The following is a 25,475-nucleotide window of genomic DNA, read 5'->3' on the forward strand; positions in this document are numbered from 1 at the left end:
TTGCCAAATGCCACGGACACGAAGCTAGTCTCATATGCCATGACTTTTGCCGTTCCCCACAGAAACTAAAGAACACTGCACTGACCTGCAGGATATGTGTGTGGGGTCTCCTGCATTGAATGTGGATGTGATTTTTGTGAGAAAAGCTTTCACAATCATTCCCATTATGATTCTGTTACACGTGTGATTTTAAATGCGTTTTCAAATTCGCTTACAGGCCTCATTAAAACTAAGATCATTCATATCGTCTTAACATGAGCACGCTGACCAGTGTTCAGTCTTATACAAGTGTGAGCATTTCCAAGATGTTCGCTAAGGTAACACTTGATGATCGACTAAAATACTGCTATCCCATGACTTTTGGCATATCTGTATAGAGACTGATGTAACTAAGGAAAATTTACATTGTAACTGCTAAGGAGGCTATGTTTAAAAAAAAAAAGCTACAAATGTTGCACTGAAAAAGAACCACATTTGATTCCCTACATAAAAGTTTTCAATAAATGGTTCTTTGGACAAAATGGGACATGTCCACATGAAGAACTTCCCCAAATGTATAGGCTCTATATAAAAAATATATATTTACAGATATATAAACTGTAAAATTGTAGTCGCATCTCATGGTTAAAAAAACATGTCTGAAAAGAGAAATGTTAAGTGTAATATACCTTTATTTAAATTGTACAAGACTGAGTTTCACATACACATTTCAGTCATACAAATCCATGAAAACAAAACAGATCACATCAACAATATGTGCAATAAGGGTTCAATACTGTAAATGGTAAGTTAGAAAAATGTTTACATGAGTTAAAACATTAAAATATGTGACAAAACAGTGCATAATTAATAAAAACAATACTTAAAAATAGCCAGGTGTGAGCTTCATCCAGTCCTTGAGCCATCAGGTGCTGCTTAATTCAGAGTAGTTACCGGTAGTTCAGGTGTAGAACACTGATTGTCCATCTTAGAGGAATCTTACAAACGTGATCTGGCTGGGGCTTCTTGAGGACTGGATTGATAATATCAGACATAGCAAACAAGCACAGTGCGTTTCTCTACATCAACCCTGCTGTACATTCCCTCGAGGTTCCACTTCTGCTTTAGGAGTCTCCAGTAAATGTTGGGTTTGCAACAGTAGTTGTTGCTTTTTGGAAAAGTGGATTTTCACTCTGCAGAGGGAAGAAAAGATCATTGAATGTCTAAAGTTGAAAAACTATAGGGAAATCAAACAAAGTGCATATTTATGTTTATCTGTAATTCAGAATGATATATCTTATAATATTATATAATACTTGAAGTGAGTATTAGGACTAGACAGCCAAAAGTTGTGGAAAAAAATAAATATGTATATTGTCGCTGTCCAATGAAAAACACTTATCTCCATTTTTATAGATTTTTAGTTTACTACATAATTTGAACAGACAAACTGTCCCTTACACTGTGCCAAAATTTATTGATGAACGAACCAATAGAAACCCTTCAAAATGACCTGGAATAAACTCTGGAATAAAGTTTACAAGTTTTTTTCTCTCTCCTGCAAAGTTGCTGTTTTGGAGATATGTGTTTTTTTATTGGACAGCGACGATATATGTGTATACATAGTGGTGTAAAAAAGTATTTGCTTCCTTACTGACTTCTTGGACAGTCAAGTGTTAATAATTTAATAATAAAAAGAGACTGTTTGAAAATTGTCTCCATGGGAGAGTTCCAAGGCAAAAAAAAACAAAGTGTAATAGATGGAAGCAGGAATTCTGCTGTTTATCAGACAATCCTGAAGGAGAATATCTGTCTATCTGTTTGTGACCTCAAGCTCAGGTGTACATGGGTTCTGCAGCAGGACAATGATCCAAAGCACACAAACAAATCCACATAAAATAACAAAATGAAGGTTTTGGAGTGTCCTGGTCAAAGTCTGATTAGGATGTTGTGACATGATCCTAAACAGGCGGTTTATTCTCGAAAACCCTCCAAAGTGACTGAATTAAAACAATTCTGTAAAGAGGAATGGACCAAAATTCCTCCGCAGAGATGTAAAAGACTAATTGCCAGTTATTGGTAAAGCTTAAATGCAGTTGTTGCTGCTAAGAGTGGCAACACCAAGTTTTTAGGTAATTTAGGTAAAATATTAGTAGGACAAAAAAGCAAAAACAAAAGATATCTGTAGGGGGCAAATTCTTTTCATGCAACTTTATATATATTTTTATGTGCCTTTAATTGCTCATTTTGATTGATTACTTTGTATTGCATGAAATTAATAAATATATTGTAATATAAATATTGGCCATATCGCCCAGTCCTACTATGTATAATGAATAAAAATAGTACATACTTTTGCCCATTGACGGCGTTGCTGCTCCTTTTCAAACTTCCTCCATTCTTTGAGGTCTTTTGCATAGATGATACCCTTGATGAGGAGAAGGAGTAGAAGTCCAATCAAAGCCACAGCAGCCAGAGAACCACCGACAATCGCTCCAACATTCGGCCCCTCGGGACATTCTAGCACACAGAATGCATCCAGATTATGAAATGCCAATTTTCAGAACATGAGCCTTTTAAGCAACTCAGACATCAAACTATCCTCTATCCTCTACTTTACAATATTCAGTGCTTGCACAAAACAGAAATACAGAATTAGCTCTAAACAAGATTTGGATTTAAATTTGTTCTCTGCTTTACCTCTGTCCTTGAGGATGTTAACAGTATAATTGTTAAATCCATCTCGTTCCTTCATGGTAAACGACATCCAGCAGCCCTCTTGGTCTTTCACTCGACAGTCACTTTTGAGCAGTTTGTCTACTATATTAGGCACAAGGTGTCCGCAGGATAATGGGCAGTTCTTTTGAAAAGGTCCTGATTTAAAGCCTAGACATTCAATACAGCTCCTGAAATGAAGGGATATGAATATAAATATTCTGATATGTGGTTATGACTATTAACATTATGCTGGTAGTAGGAACATATAACTCAAGCAAGTTACCTCACCATCACAAAAAAAAAAATTGCACCCCAAAGGAAGTCTGATTGCCTGCTTGAATATTCCCACACATATTGGGATAGTGGCACACTATCTTTTTTGGACGTTCACTCCAGTGCTCTGATCCAGCAGGACAATGCTATGCTGCATGTTGTCTAATAAAATTGCTTTAAAGACACAGATGCTATTCTAGACCTTTTCCTCTCTCAGACTCTATCTTTACCTCACAATCTGCAGGAACTGCGTGAGTATGTTCAAGCTGCATGGAATGGATTATTGCAGGACACCAATAGGAACCTCTACAGCTCTTTGCCAAGACGTCTGCATTAAACATGCATTACACACTACTTCTGTATGTGTAGCTGAATAAGCATGGCCCATATTAGTATTAATTAGTATTAATATGTAATAAATTATTGTTCCTGGTTTATTTTCTCTTGCAATCACACATATCCTTTTGGGTGCAACACTTTTTTTGATGATTAGTTTAGTTCTTAAATGATTATTGACTTAATGTCAATTCTAAACTCCTGAATAGTAGTATAAGTGTATAATGTTTTAATATGACACACATTGTCATGCACATTATTGTTCTAATTTAATGATCGAATTAATCCATTATTTTTTAAATTAATTCATTCATATATTTAGACATTCACTTACCCAGACTGTTGGCATGGCAAGGTGCAAGTGTGACAGGTCTCACATTTAAGGCCCTTGTATCCTCCCTCGCAAACACACTGGTTGCACTCACATTTGCCACGACCATGACACACAGCTCCTGTTCTGGCGATGCAACCCTCTGTCGATTTCTGGCACTGACAGGCGGTTCCCTCAAAGCCATCTTTGCACTTGCATCGACCACACTTACACTCACCATTACCTAAAAAGAGATCAAAAACCCAGTATGAGCACTTAATTGAGCCTCTGTCTGTAAATCTCACAAATCTATACGTATCACAATACAGGGCTTGTGATTCAATATATCGCTATATATTGTGATTGAATAAAATTTTAGGAAAGCCTGCATAGTATAGCCACCAGAGAGTCCTCAGGAGAGCTGCCTCCATCCTCAAAGACTTTACCCCCCCCAGCATGGACTGTTCACTCTTCTGCCTTCAGGCCGGAGGTACACAAGTGTGAAATGTAAAACCACCAGGCTAAAAAACTCCTTTTCCCCACTGCTACCAGACTCTTGAACCTACCTCAGAAATAACCTTCACATTACTCTCTACACGTTTACATGTCAAGGACATTTCTCAGAGGCACATGCTCACTTTACTGCAAAAATGTAAGAATTGCACTACTGCCCTTTTTGCACTTTTTTCTTATTCCACGGCTGTAGATAACATGTACTTAATTGTAAATAATATCCATACCCCATTACTGTTTTCATGTATTTACATCCTGGATGTAAATTTAACACCAATTTAATATTTATATTTAGTTAGTTTATTTCTTTCTTTATTGTATATTTTCTACTTTTATCTTTATGCGGCATACTTGGCGAGGAGCAAAGCAAGACTTTCATTGTATGAGGAAACTTGTTTCTTACTGTGTACATGGCAATAAACTCTTTGAATCTTTGAATCTATGAAACCACGCTATATTTATTAAATCTGAGTAAAACAAAAGGTGTCTACTGTTGTATGCAGTCAGAACAGTGGGATCTGAAGAAAAATACAACACTAGCACAATACCTAGCATTCAGGGTTTAAACACAACACGAAAGGAACCACTGTCTGACACTTCAAGGCCAAAATGTATAACTCTGTGGTGAACTTACATCGTAGCCTATGTGCGCTCTGCGTGTAGCCGCATACTCTATGCTGTTGCTGATGCAAGGTTTAAACTACAGAGTTGCACGCAGAAGTATGAATGCACCCTGCTGCGTAGGGCACTCATGCAGGTTGTGCCGTAGGCAACACGTTGACTCGACACAGAAGTATAAACCACAAAATTGTTACAGCACTGCGAAGTAAAATATTGCAATACTTCAATATATCAATATTTCCTTACCTCCACAAAGCTTGTTCTGGTACTTCTCGCAGTGTTCGTCATCACATTCACAGTGAGGGCCGTAGTAGGAGCTGCCTCCTTCTGTCAGGTGACACTTACAAACCCCACATTCACAGTCTCCTCGGCCTTCGCATTCAGTGCCATTGTCTTTACGACACTGTGCTTTCAGTGCAGCCTCGTCCTTATGGCCCACGCTGCACTCACACCGTTGTCCCAGGAATTGTGGATTGCAACTGTGGTAGGAGTGTTGAACAACAAATTAGACACATTAACTCTGTGACTTTTCATTCTTTTGTAAAGTGACTCAACAAATGAGCAACAAAAGGTGATCTTCCAGTACCTGCAGGTGCCACAGACGACACTGCCTTGTCTATTACAGTGCTCGGATGCATTGTTTCGTATGTTGTCGCATTCGCACTGACAGCGTGTTCTTACTTTAACCGTCAGCTTTTCATTGAAGCCCAGAGGTCCGATGGTAAAGGTCTTTAGGTCTATGCATTTTGATGCTTTCACAGTCACAGTAAATTTCACCTGGAGAATAAATCAGTCATAGCAGTCAAACACAGCAAAGTGTCATGTCTGGATATATTTTACAAAATGTGTAGATCATAATACCTTAAAGCAAACTGTAATTAATTCAAATTAATCAAACAACTAGCATAAAAACTCTCCATTTCGGTTTACTGGGGTCTGGGACCTGATTCTAATTTCCATTAGGAACCCATTAACAAATTAACAATTACAGTCATATTAGATAATTAGATATGTTTTATTCCAGCTTTGAATTAAAAAAATAACGATTACACTATATTAATATACTGAACAATAACAAATAACTCTAACTTAAAGTATAGTACAGTACAGTACACTGACACATAGCTATTAATGCAATGCTGAAAAAATAGGGTTCATTCCCCAGACAGAGATTCAACTAAATATTGTCCAGAACTGGGAATAATCCCTGTCCAGAAAACCAATCCACGAACAATCAAAGCTGTAAACAAGTCAATAAATTAAATGTGACTGCCTTTCACATAACAATCCAAATAATTACATTCCATTGTCGGTGCTTGTGTGGTATGTGTCGTACCTCTTGTCCGATATTGACATTGTTACAGATGCCCCTATCGCTTGATGACTGTCCTTGACATGTTGTGTATGTTACTGATACGTGTTCTGGAAGGGTATCGTGGGTCACAATTATGTTGGAAGACAATTTCTGCATAAACAACAGCACAAACAAATCATCAGTAACATACAAAAAGAAATGACTGTGGTTAATTACATACTGTATACACATAATGTTTGTGGCATAGGCATATTTTCTCATTCATATTTGTCTTAGTAGCCTCTCTCACTAGTCTCATTCTTTTATAGTCACTCAGTTTGTGAGGATAGATTATGGCTATAAGCAGATGGACTTAACTGAACTCTGGGAGAAGTTGATTTCAATAACTTCCAGTATCTGGAATCAGTAACTTTAATATTACCCAATATACAGCTCTGGAAAAAATAAGTGATTTTGCTATTTATAGGTTTATGTTTGAGTAAAATGAACAATACTGTTTTATTCTATAAACTGCAGACAAAATTTCTTCAAAATTTCAAATAAAAATATTGTTATTTAGAGCATTTATTTGCAGAAAATGAGAAATGGCTGAAATAACAAAAAAGAAATAAAAGAAATAAAAAACAATTTTAAGAGCTCAGAAATCAATATTTGGTGGAATAATCCTGCTTTTAATCACAGTTTTCACTCCACATCAGTCTTGCACACTGCTTTTGGATAACTTTATGATGCAAAGTTTCCAGAGGTTTTCAATTTGGTAAAATTAACTTTTTAAGTGGTCTCTTATTTTTTTTTCATATGCAATCGAAATATATGCAATTGCAAAAATGATATGGGTCTTTGTTCCGTTTTAAAGCAAAATAACATGAAAAAATATTTTTATGGTCTCTGGGCACAGACACAGATGCAGGCACAGACACAAATTGTCCAAATGAAACAAACCCTACATTTATTTGCACCCAATGCAGATGCACACAAACTGAAGTACTGCCAATAAGTAAACTTAAACCTATTTGCTCCATGCCTAATGCCAGCTGCACTCTAGAGATGTATAAAACACTAAGCTGTGGAGCAGTGCAGCTGTATTCTGTGAAATGATGGTGCTCCATCCAAGTACATTTGGGATGAAATAATAGGAAATTTAGGCGTGGTGGTGATCATTCAACTTTCTGTACAAATATGTGTACATGTGTATATATGTGTATATATATGTATATACAAAAAAGAGAAACTCACATTGTAAGCATCCACAATTAAATTCACAACATTGCTTGAATCTCCACTGAGTACTCCAACGTCAGATTTAGGAATCAGTTTGCTCAGCTCCTAAAAAAAAAGGTAAAGAAAACACTGTAAGAATTTGCCTTGTTCCTAATTCTATTTAGTGCATTTTTAGAGGTTTAGCATAATGCAGTATTATTTAATACTTACTCTGTAAACATCTGCTACTTTCTGAGTGACAGCAAAAATTGGCTGTATGTTTTTCTCCTCCAATTTTCTGGCTATCTGACCAACAGATGGGTAGTCCTGACAAAAAATGGTTATTTTACACAATCATCCATCTGAAGACATGTTGAAGCGTGTGGTGTAGCTCTATGGTGTGTCTATGAATTATCAGTGATGAGACATACCCAAAGGTTGCTCTTGCTGTACATATTTTTCTTGTCTAGTTGACAGGACTCTTGGTTGGGTTCTAGAATGCCAGCAAGTTTCCCGTCCCCTGCCATGTGAAACCCGTCGTCAGTGGCCAGCACCAGCAGACGTGTGCTGTTCCCCCAGCCGATCTCATTCTGCATAATCGCAGAAGATTTCACAGTTCAAGTTTCACATTTGGAGGCTCATTGTAGACTCTTGATTTCATTGTGCAAACCTGTAAACTTAAATCTTTTATTTAGTCAAACTTCCACAGACAAGGTATGATCTGCAATGGTCACACCCATAATTAATTACATTAGTCACAGATGGTTTGGGCTTTAAGAGTGCCTTTCTGCAGTGTGGTGTTTAAGTTTACAGAAAGCAATAAAAAATTATGCACAAATCTCACACCATTCCCATTGCCTCCTGGTACCATCACTGTGTAATCCCTCCCCCAACACCATCTAATCTCATTGTGTTAAACACTGTGTTTTACCTCGCAGGTGACCACTTGCATGATGGCATCCAGACTTCCCTCTGGTGCATCCAAGTTGCCAGATATGCGCTGCTGAGAGACCATATTTTTGAACTGCTCTCCATTATCAGTCAGACTGAGAACGTGCTTATACCCAAATGCTGGCTCACATTCGCTTTCTTCAGGTGGACAGGGCTTCTTAAGTTTTTCTTCATTTGTGTCAGTGAATGGAAGCAGCGTCTTATCAACAAACGACCCAAAGCCTACATGAACAATGCTGATTAGTGTATATGTCACCATTTGGTTAAACACATGCTTTTCATTTGAATGTCTTTGTCACACTGTATCTTACCGATTCTTGCAGATCCAGTAATTTGTTTAAGTCTGTTTAGTAGCTGTATTCCAAGGGTTTTCACATTCTTCAAATCATCATTCATGGAGTAGGACAAATCCATCAGGTAGTACAGATCAACAGGGTAGCCCTGTGCCCTCTTAAATTTAAGGTCAAAACTGTAGGGTTTTCCTGAGAAAATAGAATTTGAGGAACGTAGTGATATGTACAGCTCATTGTCTGAAAAGTTATGTAGTACATGAATGCTCACATTTCATTCACATTGTATATGGCTTTGTAAAAAAAAAAAAAGGCAACACACTAAACTACATAGTTCTACAGACATCCAGGGTATAATTTAGGATATCTGATTTAGTCATTTGTATTTTGCATTTTTGTATAATGTATAATTTGCTTAACTAACTTATACTTGTGTTACATGATGTATTTATTAAAACGCCCATATACTTTCTAATTAAAAAAGCAAGGAAAGTTCAGTTTCCTATGATATAGACCTTCACATTCTTTTAGCCTTTTTAGCTAGCATACCTGGTCTGAGATCAAGTGTGATTTCTTGTGGCTGGACCTGGACCAGATCTTTTTTTGCTTGTCCATCAGACAGTGGTTTGTTTTTGATAAACTGCATACTGCTGGGCGGGTTGATCAACTTTGTTTCTGGGCAGCCTCTTTTAAGGAGCGCACTCCGGGTGTCACATCGTACTGTGTCCAGCTCCCCAGGTTTGGTGAAATTCTGTGGGAGAACAGAGTTTGTGTCCATAAGTTTACTTTACATTATGGATATAAAAGCAAATTAAAAGTATATAAGTTGTTCACTTAATGACATCACTTTAATAGCAATAAAATGGCAAAATCCTACTCCAAAAAGCATTCTTTGAAAATGATTTTGGTTCTTTTCATTAGATGGTGAATAACTTTTGGAAAGTTACTGATATAATGTACAGCCTTTTTCATTATGTAAATGTCCTTTTTAGACCTTAGGAAACCAATTGTTTCTTTTGTGCCATTGTTTAACAAAGCCTTAGCAGCTCCTTTAAGTACGGTTGGTAAAAGAGTTTTTACAGTCTGACAATGAATGTAGTTTTTTACATTTTTTACAGTAAAAAGCCCATAACCACACTGCCACAATACTCACCACATCCTGGCACCAGACACAGCCTGGCCCAGACTTAATACAGGCATCACATGAAGTCACTGATATTTTAACACATTCTTCCTCGGAGAAGGCTAGTACAAACACAGAGATTAGACATTAGACATATAAGGTAATATCTAACTTTTAGCATTACAATCAGTCCTGTTGTCATGATCTTAAATCATAATCAGGAATTAGAAGTGCATGGGGAATGAAGGCTGGTCAGTATGGTATAAATCCACAGAAGAACCACTGATGCACAACATATAAAGCTGGCTAGGTCCTGTGGTGTCCATGTTAAAAGGGTCAGAGCAGTTTTCTAAGTTTTAATGATATGACTGATGGTGTATAGTATTACTTGCTTAACTAAAATCTAAGCAAGAATGGTTCTATGCTGGTTCTATACTGTGTGCGGTAACATTTTATAATACTGTTTCATATTTACCTGTTAACTCTGAAAGTGAACTGTAGCACACCGGTTCTTTCACACAATAGTGAAATCCTTATTGATGTCTGACATGTCAAATCTGTGTCATGATACAGAACTTTTTAAATTGATTATAAGGACTTATTTTAAAGGACAACTTGGAAAATTCTCACACCTGTGTATGTTGTGAGGTTTTATCATGTGTATTAGTTTGAACACTGACCAGAGTGTCTGATAGTGGGTGAAAAATGAATGAGGTATTCCATTTCTGTAGTTGTGGGGGCATTCAATGTTCTTTAACCCTCAGCACCAAAAGGCATTACCACCCACAGAGGACAGATCGGTGGGTAGTAATGATCATGACTGGTGACATCTGAATGGAATTGTCCATGTAGAGTCTATATGTTCTATATAGAGTCACTGGCTCTGCCAAAAATACCTTAAAATCACTCTTTTTCCAAGCATATTCTTCACACTAATGTTATTTACTTCACAAAAATTACTTCACACCATGTATTACACTGCTAATGTTCTGTAAAACAGGAACAAACTTATAATAGTCTGTCTGATTCATGCTTACCGTATCCTCCAAACAGCAGCAGGAGGAGGATCTGTACACTCACTGCCTGAAACATTTCCTTATAAAAAAAACAGACCACAGTTTTTATTATTAATAACAGCTAACTTAATGAAATGTGATTATTTGCTAATACAACAGCTTCCATTTCCTAAATAAGTTAAAGTCTACACAGAAAGTCTAAAGGAAAAATATATATCAGTATATATATATCTGTTTTATCTATTTAATAAAATAAATAATTTAAATTATTAAATGAAATCAGTTAAACATATTGGGCCCTATCTTACACCCTGTGCAAGGCATGTATCTTACACCCCACCCGCAGTCTATTTTCAATTCTGGCGCCTGCATTATTTAAATAGCAACAAAGCTGTAAATATATCTACGTGGTTGTGTGTAGTAGTCTCGAAATTAGGTTTGTGTAGATACATTTCTGGTGTAATGCTATCTTTGCAACAGAAAACAAAGGTGCACCACTGACTGAAAACAACCTGGACAGACATTACAGGCATAACAGTCAGATGTTAAATTCTATATTTGGCAGCAAATTGTAAACACAGTGGCACATGCCCAACATGCATACACCCCCACTAGAAATGGAAGCATGTCCATGTTGCTGCGCTACTGAAATTGCAAACTGGCTCTTAAGGGGAATGGCAAGGGACACGCTAATTGGTTTATTGCATGTAACGCCCAAACCACATCTATTATTAATTAAGATAATTAGTAAATGCCTATGCATTTTTCCCATTGCTATGATAGCAAAGACACCTTAAATTAGGCTGGGCAGTTGATTTTTGGAAAACTGAAACACAGTGAAACATGCCATAATCTTACATAATTACATACTTATTTACTTATATTATATATAATACTTATTATATATATTATACTTATTACTTATATTATATATTATATCACAGTTAGTTCTAACCCTGCAATGTGATTGGCTGAGAGGCTTTCTATGAGTACCGTTATCAGCCAGTAATGCTCTGTAACTGAAGCTGTCCATGTATTACTCCGCCACATACAGGTAACCTAGCAACAATGCAGCGCTTACCAGCCAAACAGCGCAGCTACAAACAGAGCAGCAATGGAAGTATTTTTAATAGTGGAGTTTTTATAACCAAACAGATTGTATACTCTCGTCCTCTCAGCCTGCGGCCATGTGCTTACGACCGCACCACAGCAGTGCCAATATAACACATTATTGCACTCCCTTGTGTATTACTGCTTAATTCTTCACTGCTCTTTCATGCTTGGCATGAAATAGTCTTAAAATGACATCAATATGATTTTTAGCAATCATTTCTGGCACAATATATCTGCAAACAAAAATAGCTAGTGTCAGGTCTAAGAAAATAACACAGTCTATATACACAGATATTTGTTGCTCAACAGCAACGAGGTGAAGATTGAAACTACTGAATGAACTGAACAGACAAGACAAAAGTAAAGCTCTTTTCCTTTAAAAAAAATCTCAGTGTATCCAAAGCAAGGTGAATTAGAGTGGAATGTGAGTTTATCAGTCAATAGATGAAGCTGAATCATAAGTGGGTCTTGGAACAATCCCAAAAGACACAGAAAACAAGAGAATGTTTAGGAAAGAAAGATAAGCAGAGTTATAAAAGGTCAAGTTAAAACCCAGAGAAATACTGAGCAGTGCATCGCAGTAAGTGGTGCACGCGAGGAAGTTCTCTGAGAAAAAATAGTATATGTGATAATGGGTGTGTATTTTTGTCACAGAGCTGCAATTTCTTGTTTTTTTTTATTAAATAAATATATAAATACATTTATAAAGATAATTACACTATTTGGCCACATAATCAGTGCCATTTATCTTCTTATTCACTTATCCTGGTCAGAGTTGTAGTGAGCTAGAAGCACATACCATTCCTACAACACTACTGTGCTGCACCAGTGCTATTGCTATTTCTTAGATAACATGTCTAGGTAAGGCCTGTATGGGCAGCCCAAATGGAAAGCAGAAAGTTTTGACTGTGAGTTTAATGTGGACCCCAAATATGGAGGCCAGTTATGACACGAGGAGGGGTACCTTTGCCCCCTTTCTGGGTTGTACATGGCAAATTGGGCCTAGAAAGGACCCATTTATGATTCAGGTGGGGTGTAATAATGGAGCACATTTTTGAAGCACAACTGGGTTCCAGTAGGAACCCGTGATGGGAATAATGTTGTTGAAATAAACGGTGTTACTAACGCCATTGGTGTGTTACAGGGGCGATTAGCAAAAAAGTAACGCAATAGTTACTTTTGTTGGTAACTAGTTACTTTTATAGTGGAGTAACTCAGTTAGTAACTCGGTTACTTTTTAGAGAAGTAACTAGTAATTTATAACTAATTACTTTTTCAAAGTAACGTGCCCAACACTGGTAACAACACATGTAGCTAGCTCACGCCCATCTGCAGCCCACCTGCAGCCCACCTTGCTCATGTTCCACCCATGTGAGACTGATTATAAACGTTAGCGTGGTTGTTTTTTGTAATTTTTGGAACATAAAACTACATTTACAGTTCTGTAACGAATATTCAAATTAAAAAGAAAAAATAAGCATACAGAAAACATATAATGAAGTAAAACTGCAATGTAACTGTGGCACAATCAAAAATAGAAGTGTGGAAACAATGCATGGCTGAAAGGCAAAATTATCTGCAGTTAAATTTAAACCTTTAAAGCCGGGTCTTTAAATGAAGGGTTTTTTTTTAATTACAAATTAAGCACAGTATTTATTTTCCTCTGCTTGTATTCCAGATATAAGTTTGGTAAAGTGTAAAAGCTGTTTTCAAGCCCAAGAGTGGTCCAGAGCACTGTTCTCTGGTCCCCCTGAAATCATTGGATCACCTGGAGTTTGCTTCGAATTACAACGTGAACTAATCACACAACCCCACACACAGCACAGGGAGCAGAAAGCTTCCATACCTGGAGCAGACCACACCAGAGCCAATGTATAATTTGTATAATATGAGTAGTACAGAGCACTGTTCTCCCCCTGAAATCATTGTGCTGGAGTTTGCTTAAAATTGACTTGGTGCGATCTGCTAGAGGTATGGAAGCTATCTGCTCCCTGTGCTACGTGTGGGGTTGTTTGATTACTTCAAGTTGTAATGTGAGGCTTGTCACATTGCTTGCCTTTTTATCAGTATATCCTAAGACACAGTAAACACTGTGGACAAACTAGTGTGTGATTCCTGTAATGGCTTCGTCTTTGTGGTGTGAGTGTGGGGACAGGCAGCACTGTCATAAATGCTAATCTCTTTCTGGCTTGAATGACCTCTTCTTTAAAGTAGTTTTTAGCACAACAGTTGTGATGTGTAACATGCTGTTTTAACTATAAATGAAAAGTAATTGTTGTAACAAATAAAAAAATAATTGTGTTATTTTAATGAGTGCTCCAAAGCGTTTTTTAGGCAGTTAAAATGTAAAATGTAGTTAAATTTAAAGTTAATTATAAACACACACACACCATATATATATATATATATATATATATATATATATAAAAAGAGAAGGGGTGCTTCCCTACTAGCGCTCCACAAAACCAGCGAGCTGATTGGCTGTTTCTCCTGAAAGGCTAAACTTTATCCTTGAACTGGCTCCGTGATTAGCTTTAAGAAATTTTAAATTCAAATGCGGCCAGTGGGCTATCTCCTCATTAATAGCACACTGAGCTGAGCAAAATGATTCGGGGCTAAAGCCCCAGAAGCCCAGGCCGGGCGATGCCCCTGCATGTAATCAACAGTAAAAATACAAGTTCAATCCATAGTATAAGCACTTCAGTTTACAATACTTTTTAGTGGTCAAAATTATTAAACTTGAACCACTGAACCATGTTTTACGATCAGGTTCCTAATGTTTAACATAACAGTAAGGTTAACATGGGAAGCCTGCATTTTCCTTTAAGTTCTAGATTAAATGAAGCTGCTCAAATAGTGTTATGAAGCAGCAGATGAATAAACCCCACTGAAATATTTTTAGCTTAAATATCCATTTAAAAACTAAAATGTTCATATTTCTCAAAAACAAAAAGAAGCTAATCTCCTTTAATGCATATTGCTGATACTCTTAGGTGACAAAACTAAACATCTTAAACCTTTTTTTTGTTATGAATTACATTAAATAATTATATTTCATATGTATTAACAATGGTATTAAGTACTGCAAATTAAAAACTTCACACTGTAACAAAAAGAAAACCCCCTTCAAGCCTAGAGTAGCTTGTAAAATGTGTGAAAAAAACAAGTGGTCACTGTGGCCAATGCTAAGTATGTAAGCAGGAGAAGAGACTGCCATAAAAGGTCAGATGGTCTGTGCGTACGGTCTGCATTGCTTCATAACTATTTTCCTGTCTTTACTGCATGTGTTTATTTTTACCATATAGACAAATTCCATAATTTTAATTTCCTTCCTTTCAGAGAGATCTGATGAACAAGCAGAATACTGTACTGCTACAAATGCAGTGTGGAGTGAAAGAAAGAACGGCATAAAAGGAGATACTTGGTTTTTGCATGACTGCAATGGTCTATATTTGTGTGTGTATGTAATATTATAAAATATCTTTTGTTTTAATATTTAGCTTTTACAATCACACCTGTAATGTATACGTGAAACAAATATTTTTTTTTATTTGGCTAATAATTGCATTTGCTAGACAGTGTCATAGATTCCACTGTATGTTCAGACCACACCTCACACCTTAAACGTCCCTGTAATTTCCCTGTTTTTAAAATAAACCGTAATATTTCATATATATATTAACCAAGATACGTGCAATAAAAATTAAAAACATGATACTGAGCTGGTAAAATCAGGTAAACAATTTAAGAACAAAAGCTTTGAATTTTAATTGGTGAACAAAAAAAAAATATATATAGACAGGAATAAAAAACCTTAAACTTGGTTCAGCATATTAACAACTGTTTTTTACTTTTAGTTACGAAAGGACAAAGACACAAATGTTTTTTTATGGTTTCATCCCTTTCTACAGAGTCTTTAAAAAACTCAAAATTTTAACTAAAAACTGAGCCTGAAAGGTGTGCCACTCATAAACATAACCATGAAAACATAGAATTTAATTTTGTTACTTACAGATACTGAAATGCCGTATCTTACAGAGATGGTTCCTTCATGGGCGTCAGTGTGAAACAACCTGCTTCCTGTCACAGATCAGTTTCTTCAAACTGAAAAACAACAGAGAAGAAAAGTGCGTTGTACGGAAGAGGGCAGGGTCACAGAGAAGTGAAAGAAAAAATAACAGTTACAAACCATCACAATTTTAAAACGCATCTTACTTCTGGTTTTTAACAGCTTTTGGTTGTATGGTTGTAATTGTACATAAATGATAAATGTTCTGTAACTGTGTCAAATTGATTTCATTATTAAAAAACTCAACTAACAGGACGTCTAACCCGGCTTCTTCTAAATAAAAATTAATATGACTTAAATAGTGCTGGGCAATATGACCTCAAATTATATTATGATCAATGCAGATTTTGTGTTGATCTTGTGGCAATTTAACTATGTATGGGCCACTAATATATATCTGTCTTGCATTAAGATTCTTGAGACATTGTATAAACTATTCTAGTGACATTTTCTAAAAATCTTAAATGATTTTTGTGCACTCAAAAATGTTTTTACCTGTGAACCTTACTTTTGTGAACCTTAAAATTAAATAATTAAATCATGGCATACAATATTAAGCTGCATATGATTCAATGAAGAAAATACAATATACAAGGTTTGGTAAACTACCCAAACAATATATATATAAAAAGTATGATAATAATAATAATACAACAAAATACTAACAATAAAATAAAATAAATATTTATGTCTAAACTCATCCAAAAATGCCATTTATTAATCATGCTGGTAGCTAATGAAGTGATGAAGTTGGGCAAGAAGGAAGAACCTCCATCTTGCTTTTGAAAAAAATAATCTTAAATAAAAAAAAAACTGAATGAGCAATTATCAGACTTGACAGTTTTTATATCATAAAATGGTGGTGGTCACTTGGATGTCCTAAAATACAGAAAACTGCAAAATTAAAAACATTAATTTTGAAAAAAGACAGCATTAGAGTGAAACAGTAGAGTTGTGGAACATTAAGGAGTGTAGTTTCCTCTACTTCCTATGTGTGTCACCCAGTAACATTTAGCTGAACTAAAACCAACGTAAGCAGAGACTAAAGCTTTCAGGAAGTCCTTTACCTCCATCATACGCCTCGTCATACTCGTATTGCCTAAATATGGAAACACCAATACAGATCCCTATATGTCTGATATAATAACCAAATAAGGTTTCTTATAATACAACTCACATATGAGTTTATGTTCTGATAGACTAATGTGTATTTGTATTTTTAAAGAGCTTGTTCAGAGCATGCAAACCAGCAGGAGGGGCTCATCTCTGGGGGATACCGTTTAGTGTTCTGATTTATTTCCTTCATTTTCTTGTTTTTTAACATGAACCAAAATCTGCATTAAAATAAATGAATTACAATTAGCTACCCCTACATTAAGAGAACCAAGCAATACTCTGTTTCTAGTACAGGGGATGATACTAAATAAACAAAGAACATTTCAGATTTTTATTTTCTGCAATGTTTCCTTTAACACAATATTAATTTACATTACATTACATTTGGCAGACGCTTTTGTCCAATGCGACTTACAATAGTGAAGTACAAAAGTAATAAAAGGTAAAAACATCTTTAGATAGGGCCTAAAGGAGGTCAAAGGGAGATAATGGGATAGGGGAGTGAAGAACAAAATCTAAATATGATTTTTTTTTCTGGGTCTCAGGGTGATATGTATATGCATGTATTCATTTAAGCATCCTGAATAGAACAGTTTAAATATACTTAGTTTTTTTGTTTTGTTTTGTGTTTCCATAATATTAAAGAAAGGTAATACCGTATGCCACAATCAAAAACAAATCAAATTTCCTTAAATCTGAAATTAATGTTTAGTTTCTGTTTAATTTTGGTTTAATCATTAAAAGAACACAAACTATATAAATAAAATACAATATATTTGACCTTGGCTCTTCTCTTTAATATCCTGACCCCTACTGTTTAGCCAGCTCTGCTCTGGTGACCAAATTAACTCTGGGAATCCAGAAACAGCAACAACATAAAAACAAAAAAAACAACAATTTATTACTTCATTATAATTACACATTTTTGGAATAATCCACATAATAATAATAGTTAATAGTTTAAAAGCTCACAATGTATGCAATATATGCTGCAATATATATTATCAGTATTGTTCTCCAGGAAAAAAAAACAATCCCACATCTAAAACCATAAGACAAATTAGACATAAGACATCTACAGCCTAAAGTATATTCTTGTGAAATACGAAGCAGTGCATTTAGTGTTTTAGGGAAGTTGCTTAAAGTAATGTTTCATTCAGATAAAAAAAAAAAAAAAAAATCCCAGTAACTTCTAAAACAGTGTCCTCCCACTGGTTTCCTCCCTCTGACTTCTGCAATCTATCACATTTTCCTGTTAAGTGTTCCTCTTTCTTGCCCTCCCACTCGATTACGCATCATTACAGTGAAGTCCTGACCAGGTCACACTGTGGTAACTGTGGGTCTTGCTAATTAAAGAGAGTCGTTGGGTATATTTGGACACATACACAGTACACTGACATGCCGAAAGTACACAAAGCGTTTCCTCAGGGGACTTGAGAACACTCACATCTGTATAAGTTGTGAGATGTTATCAGCAGTGTTGGGCACCTTACTTTGAAAAAGTAATTAGTTATAGTTACTCGTTACTTCTCCAAAAAAGTAACTGAGTTACTAACGGAGTTACTCCACTATAAAAGTAACTAGTTACCAGTAAAAGAAACTATCGCGTTACTTTTATTATTCGCCCGTCAAAAAAAAGGAAATTAATTATGTATTTACTATTATTATTAGAAAAATACCAAACGACCGTTAAATGGTATTGATATAACAGTTTCACCAAAAGAGAATAGAGCTTAGATCGGCCCAAAAAATCCGACCCGACCCAGCCGGAGCCCGTGCACGTTCTGCCCAAGCCCGAACCATGAACTGTCATTATGAGCCCGAGCCAACCCAAACCATAAACTGTCTGTTTTCGGGCTGATTGAATGAGTGAAATATAATCAGAATTATGTTAATTAACACTGAAACATAGCATAAAACTATTATTTAATTAAAATGATTTTTAAGAACAGCTACACACAATGCTGCAAATCAAACGCGGAGGCGTTCACGTGCCCCCAGAGCTACGTGATTACATTTTTCATTTTATTATAGTTTGATTCAGTAAGTTTTAATTTGTTTTTAGGGTGGGCTTGCTAGTTTTTATTAGTTTTCACACATCTCATCAGAGAGATCAATCTAATAAACGTGAGAGAGAAAGAGATAGAGAAAGAGAGAGAGAGAGAGAGAGAGAGACAGAAAGAGAGAGAGAGAGAGAGAGAGAGAGAGAGAGAGAGAAATATTTGCTTGTTCTGGAATGAGCTACTCACAGGTAAATGTTCTCACATACTGAATCTCCTGTTTCTCTTTCATCTGCCTTGCGCTCATATTGTAATCCCATACACAGTTCTGCAGTTTTTCAGTGTTTTCTGTCGTATTTTGCGGCTAGCGTGAGCGCTTTACACAAGAACTAACGCCGCGGACCACGAGGTGTTGCGCGCTCAGCAACACCGCCCGCTGTACAACTCCGCTGTACAACAGCTCTTATAAATAAATTAAACACGAAAATTCTGTAATTTTAGTTCGTTTTAGTAAGTTTTATAAACACAAAATACAGTTCGAGATAGTTATGTTTTTTCCTTTTAATTACCGTTTTTATTAGTTTCAGTTAACACAAATGTTTTTTCACGTTCAGTTTTTGAAATTTCATTCGCTTTAGTGAACAATAATAATTGGTTACTTAGCAACATTGTGATAATCACACCAGAGCTTTATATAAAATAAAAATAGGAGCCCCGATTTTGGGACGGTCTTTGGGTCAGGTCGGGTTCGGGCAGAGAATCTAAGCTCTAAAAGAGAAAGCAGCAGCACCACAAAAACCGGAGCAGCTAAAAAGAGCTTAACTTCCTTAAATCGGAACTTGGGCTGTCCACGGCAATCACTGAATTGATTAGAGCAGCAAATCGTCACAATTGTGCCTCACTTCACCACGCCAAACCACAGGCACAGCGGCCAGAAACTCAAGTTCACCGGAAAGAGGAGGGGTTAACCAGGGCAAACCAAAGTTACAACAACAAATAAAGTTAATAGAGCGGCTAAAGTAACGTGCAGTAACGGGGTGTCGGAAATGGTAACGGCGTTATAGTTACAGTCAGAGTAATTAGTTAGATTACTCGTTACTGAAAAAAGTAACGGCGTTAGTAACGCCGTTAGTTTTAACGTCGTTACTCCCAACACTGGTTATCAGTGTTTGAGAGAGGCCTGATAGTGGTTGCCAGATCAAACTTCAGTAGAGGAGACTTCACTTGCTGATCCTGCCTTTCCTGCAGGTCAGAGCAGCGTTCTTAAGGTTCAGAGGGATTGGATGAAAAATGATAGGGACATAAAATTAGCCTTTTGGCATGTCTGTGTAGTGAGTTAAAAATGAGAGTTAAAAATGTGTAAAACTGCTTAAAGATTTGCTAATTACTCAATATGAAACTTCGCTCATGCAGCAGGGGGTGATAAAGTTATATGCAAGTTTGCAACACTGATGCTACAAAACACAAGGTGCAAAAGTCTGCATTCTGCATGCAGTCAGGCATGCTGTATTTCTAACGTAGTTAAACCATAACAAGTCAACATAATTGATCACTTTTTACCAAGATGCATGAAATTCCATTCCAGGTCTAAGCTCAAATTGAAAGTAAAACTCAAACTTTTGGATTTCCTTCAAGCCCTCTTTAGGAAGTTGACTTCCCTTCCTTTTCCTTAGTGACTCAGGCTCTGTGCAGATGTTTTTGACATTTGTTACATTACAACAAAAAAAAAAAAACAAAGCCCCACATTCATATCCTGCAGATCAGTGCAGTATTCTCAAGATTCCAAGGGATAGGAAAAATTACTGGGACACAATATTAGCCTCACGCCCCAAGACATTTGGAATGTCTGTGTAGTGAGTTAAAAATGAATTCTTCATTGTTGGATTTCTGTAGTATAATTACTAAAACTGCTTACAGATTTACTAATTACTAAATTTGAAACTTCGCTCATGCAGCAGGGGGTGATGAACTGTTATCTGCAAGTTTGCAACACTGATGCTACAAAACATAAGGTGCAAGAGTCTGCATTCCGCATGCAGTCAGGCATGCTGTATTTCTACAGTAGTCAAACCATATGAAGTCAACATAATGAATCACTTTTACCTAAGAGGTCTGCATAATATCATGTGAAATACTGCACCGGCATTAAGCATTTAAACCCAACTTTGCTACAACATTAGGTGCTGTTGAAAAGGAGCAACTGGTGTTACTTGAATAACTATCTTTATCCATCTTTGACAGTGTTGTGTAAACTAAGATTTTTCAAGTTGATGATTTTATGATGTCTCTTAATATTAAACTCTTTAACTACGGCAACTTTTAGACTCTTTAGCCTGTTTTTCTGCTCTACAACGGGAACACTCTTGCTCCTTTTAGACTCTTTGGCCTGTTTTTCTGCGCTACAACTGAACACTCTCGACACTTTTAGACTCTTTGGTCCGTTTTTCTGCACTACAACTGAACACTCTCGCCACTTATAGACTCTTTGGCCTGGTTTTATGCTCTACAACTGACCACTCTTTCAAGATTCAATAAAAAAAGTCCACAGGACCTGTGTTGCTATACTGAATACCTTATTTTGATTGTATGCTATTCATGATGTTTTTTTTGTTTTTTTTTACTTAGGAAAAGTGCTATATAAATAAAAAGGTACTATTATTATTACTTTACCCTTCTAAAAAGTCCAGCTGAAGGCTAGCTTTTACTGGTAGCTGGTTTAAAATGGCTTAAATTGATCTTTGATGGTCGATAAAAAGCAGGACATCCATATAAAATACTCATTCATTGCTGGTAAGATAGCAAGTTAACCAGTTCTTGAAACTCTACGATATATATATATATAGACAATAACCTCAATAAGGAACTGGCTGCAGCTGTCTGCAGCTGCCAAAATAAGCATACGTGAGAAATTGGTCACAGTCTGCAGTTTAGTCTCACTTGTTTCTCTAATTCCAGATGGAAAATACATTGTGTGTCTAAGCTTTTCCTCTGGGATGTGTTTGGATGCTGTGCGTTTGAATAAAGTACTTACCAGAAAGTGAATAATCCGCTGATCTAGCTTCTTAAAAGTGGGTGAAGATAGTTTGTGGTGATGGACACAAAGGATCAGTGTTACTGTTACCCTGTGTTTGCTCCACTAGACAGGAAGAGTTCAAATCGAAAGTAAAACTCTTCTGAGTTTCCTTTAAGCCCCCTCAGGAAGGCAACTTCCCTCCCTTTTCCTTAGTAACTCAGAGAATTAAACAACAAAATAAAAACAAAGACCAATTAAAATGCACCTAGCAATGTTTTATCAGCTGCATACTTGAAACGTTTTTTTTCTCTCATTTTACGTGGGCTGACAATAAACATGGGCTTGTAAAGCATTTCTGGCTTGTAAATATTAATATAATTATTTGTGGGAAGCAACTTTCACCTAAAAGCATTAAACATTGATTCAGTTTCAGAGTTTTAACATCAAGCGATGTCTATTAGGTGATGTTAAATAAGGGTTGTTTCATGGTTGTTTTTTCATCATCAACCTTAAAAGATTTATTACAACAAAAAACCCCCCCCCAAAAAAACAAACAAACAAAACAAAAAAATATATATATATTTTTATTTTTTTTATTATTTTTTTATTTTTTATTTTTTTATCAAAGAAGTTTACAACTAGGCCTAAACCCTAATTTTGACAAATTATTGACCAGCCTTGCTTTTGGTCAGGCATAGTGCTGCTTTTTGTTAGAGTTTGTTGGTTTAGTTTGTTTATAAGCATGTAAGCCAATTTGACCAAGCTTGACCATGCTGATTGGCCAGCAGACCCATGCTGATTGGCCAGCATGGCTAATTGGTTAGCCAGCAAGACCACACTGGTTAACCAGCGTGACCAAGCATAAACAGAAACTATGTTTATGAACTATGCTGGTCAAGACCTGCAATATAGGGTATGTTGTCAGCTGGATACACAGGTTTTCACTTTCCTTGATGCTTAAAGACCAATTTAACCCATCTGAAACCAGTTCAGATCAGGTGCTTCTATACTTTTGATTTGTTTTGGACTTTCTGAGTTTTCTGTGTGTTATTTATATAGTTCTGATGCATGATGTCACTGTTAACAGTATGTTTATTTATAAATAGCCGATGAAATATATTTATAGTATACAGAAAAGCACTTTTATTTATTATTATTATTTTTATTTTTATTTTTTTTTTACAAATATGAAAGCCAGTCTTCACTGGTGCTCTGCCTATTAGACAAACATTAGTTTAAAGAAAGGAAAACAAAAAATATACATTTGTATTATTATTATTAGTTTTAGACAATATGGTATATTGGACCAATACAATAAAAATGATTAAAGAAAGTAATAAAGGTGCACTAATGCAGAAATAATGTGCTACATGTTAGTGAATGGTAGATCATTTGAGCAAAAAAAAAAAATAATAGTGGTAAACCCACAATAAACTGCCACGAACTGGAAATCTTGTGTGTGATTTTATTTCTGCCACTAGATGGCAGAATGAAACAGGCAAAAACTCGCTGTTCTCTTTTACTGGGATCATTTTTACTTTAGAGCAGTTCAGCTGTAGGCTTCCACGGATTTTAGGTCACCTTCACACTTCATACTGAAGGTATGTTTTGTCAGTTTGCATTTGATTGAAATGTAAACCAACAATACCTACTCTAGTGTGCGTGTAGAGGGAGGCACTGATTTCCAGACTGAGGGAAAACATGAGAGTCGTCACAGTGAATATTGGTTTTGGTGTACATTTCACAAGAAACTGTTTCAAATATAGCTACAGTCCACAACTGAAAGACTTTTTACTGGGTAACCCACAAAACGGGAAGGTACTCTTTATTTTCAGAAACCAGAATTATATCTGCTTAGTCTGCTTCTACTTTTTTTCTAGCTTTTTTGGTTGGACTAAAGTTAAGGGTATGTTTAGGAGAATAACTCCTGTAAAATTAGAGGAGCGTTAGTGTAGTCCCGCTAATGGGAGACATTGATATTGGCTTTGCCTTTGCAATCAGTACGGGCTTGCTAATTGTCTCATTTCTCAGGCACACATTAAGCCTAAGTCTAGACAAAAGAATCATTTCATGGTATGACCTCCATTGTTAGCATAATGTGATCCACACTACTCAGTTAAAACAAGTTTAGAGGAGAAATCAATACTGAAGTTCTATTGCTGCTGCTGATAGTAGTGGTGATAGTGGTTATAATAATAGCTATGGTGATAATGGAGGTAATGGTGATGGTTTTGATGACTGTGGTGATGAAGGTGGAGATAATGCCAGAGTTCATGGGGATGATAACTGGGGGGATGGTGACGGTGGTGGTAAAGATGTCAATATCTTTTACAATGTCATAATGATGGCATTTCACTTATCTCAAGAAAATGGAATTTATGTTTGTTTATTTGACATTTTGGGGTGTTGATGAAAGTGATGATAATGGTGATAATGATGGCGGTAATAGTGGTGGTTATGGCGGAATAGAGTTAGTGATGGTGGAGTTTATGGCAATGATGATGATGGTGGTGGTAATGGCAAGGATAGTGGTGTTGATTGAATTAGTGATGGCACTGATGACAGTGGTGGTGATGGTGGGGATATTTGTGAAAATGATGGTAATATTGTTGGTGGTGATGAGATGTTGTTTGCAAATATGATGGCAGTAATGGTGGTGGTGATGCTGCTGGTGGTGTGGCAATGATGATGGTGGTTATGGGGTTTTTAAGTACTGTAGTGATGACAGTGATTATCATGGTGGTGATGATTAAAGGTGGTAAAGGTGTCAAAGCACTTTACCTTTTGGTAATTATGGCTTTTCATTTGCAAGCAAAACAAATGTGTATTTAACCTATTCCTCATGCTTTGACTTTTGCTTTGGTTTTGGACAAAAGACCAGATGTAGTGGTGATGGTATTGGTGGTGATTATGGTGATGGTGAGGGTAGTAGTAATGATGATGGTGATTGTTGTGATGGCACTAATGATGGAGATTGGGTGTTGATTAATTGATTGGTTGTGTACTTTGGATTTGGTCAACAGACCACACTTGTGATTGTGGGTGTGGATTGTAGAGATCGTAGTGATAATGGTGGTAGCAGTAATGATTGGGGGTATTGATGATGTTTCCATGATTTGACTTGTGCTTCAGTTCAGGACAAATGTCTAGACATATTGGTGGTGACACTATTGACACTATTGTTTTCATTTTAGCTTCTATTTTGTTTTGGACATTTGACCACACATCGTATTGTTGTTGTTGTTGGTGGTGGTGGTAGTGGTAGTGATTGGGGTATTGATGATGTGGACCACACATACTGGTGGTGGTGGAGGTGGTACTGATAATGGCGGTGGTAATAATGATGCTGTTAATGATGGTGGTGGTTATGTTTTGTACAGATACTCATGCTTTGACTCATGCTTTGTTATTGGCCAGCAGACCTACAGACATACAGAATTAATACACCATCGCTTGGCTCTCTGCTCTTGCCATTGATTTATGGCGGAGTGTTTGTTTGTTGTTCATACAGGAGGTCCT

The 25,475-nt window shown here is 36.3% G+C and overlaps 1 protein-coding gene across 2 annotated transcripts; it reads right to left on the reverse strand.

Moving 5' to 3' along the window:
* Positions 1–653: 653 nt before the first annotated feature.
* Positions 654–22,090, reverse strand: itgb2 (integrin, beta 2). 2 transcript variants are annotated; one of them, XM_049485048.1, is made up of 17 exons: positions 21,975–22,090; positions 15,771–15,862; positions 10,667–10,724; positions 9,660–9,751; positions 9,056–9,257; positions 8,528–8,698; positions 8,197–8,438; positions 7,697–7,855; positions 7,497–7,592; positions 7,302–7,391; positions 6,087–6,215; positions 5,337–5,527; positions 4,997–5,229; positions 3,641–3,860; positions 2,680–2,885; positions 2,333–2,499; positions 654–1,172 (listed from the first exon to the last, which is right to left on the reverse strand). In XM_049485048.1, exons 3-17 carry the CDS (start codon positions 10,719–10,721, stop codon positions 1,104–1,106), a joined length of 2,322 nt encoding a protein of 773 aa, XP_049341005.1. In that variant the 5' UTR covers positions 10,722–10,724; positions 15,771–15,862; positions 21,975–22,090; the 3' UTR covers positions 654–1,103. The 2 variants fall into 2 exon arrangements, with proteins under 2 accessions (XP_049341005.1, XP_049341006.1); XM_049485049.1 differs by lacking the exon at positions 21,975–22,090 and adding an exon at positions 17,725–17,740.
* Positions 22,091–25,475: the final 3,385 nt, after the last annotated feature.

The sequence above is a fragment of the Astyanax mexicanus genome, chromosome 11 (assembly GCF_023375975.1).
Source record: "Astyanax mexicanus isolate ESR-SI-001 chromosome 11, AstMex3_surface, whole genome shotgun sequence".
Lineage (NCBI taxonomy): Eukaryota > Metazoa > Chordata > Actinopteri > Characiformes > Acestrorhamphidae > Astyanax > Astyanax mexicanus.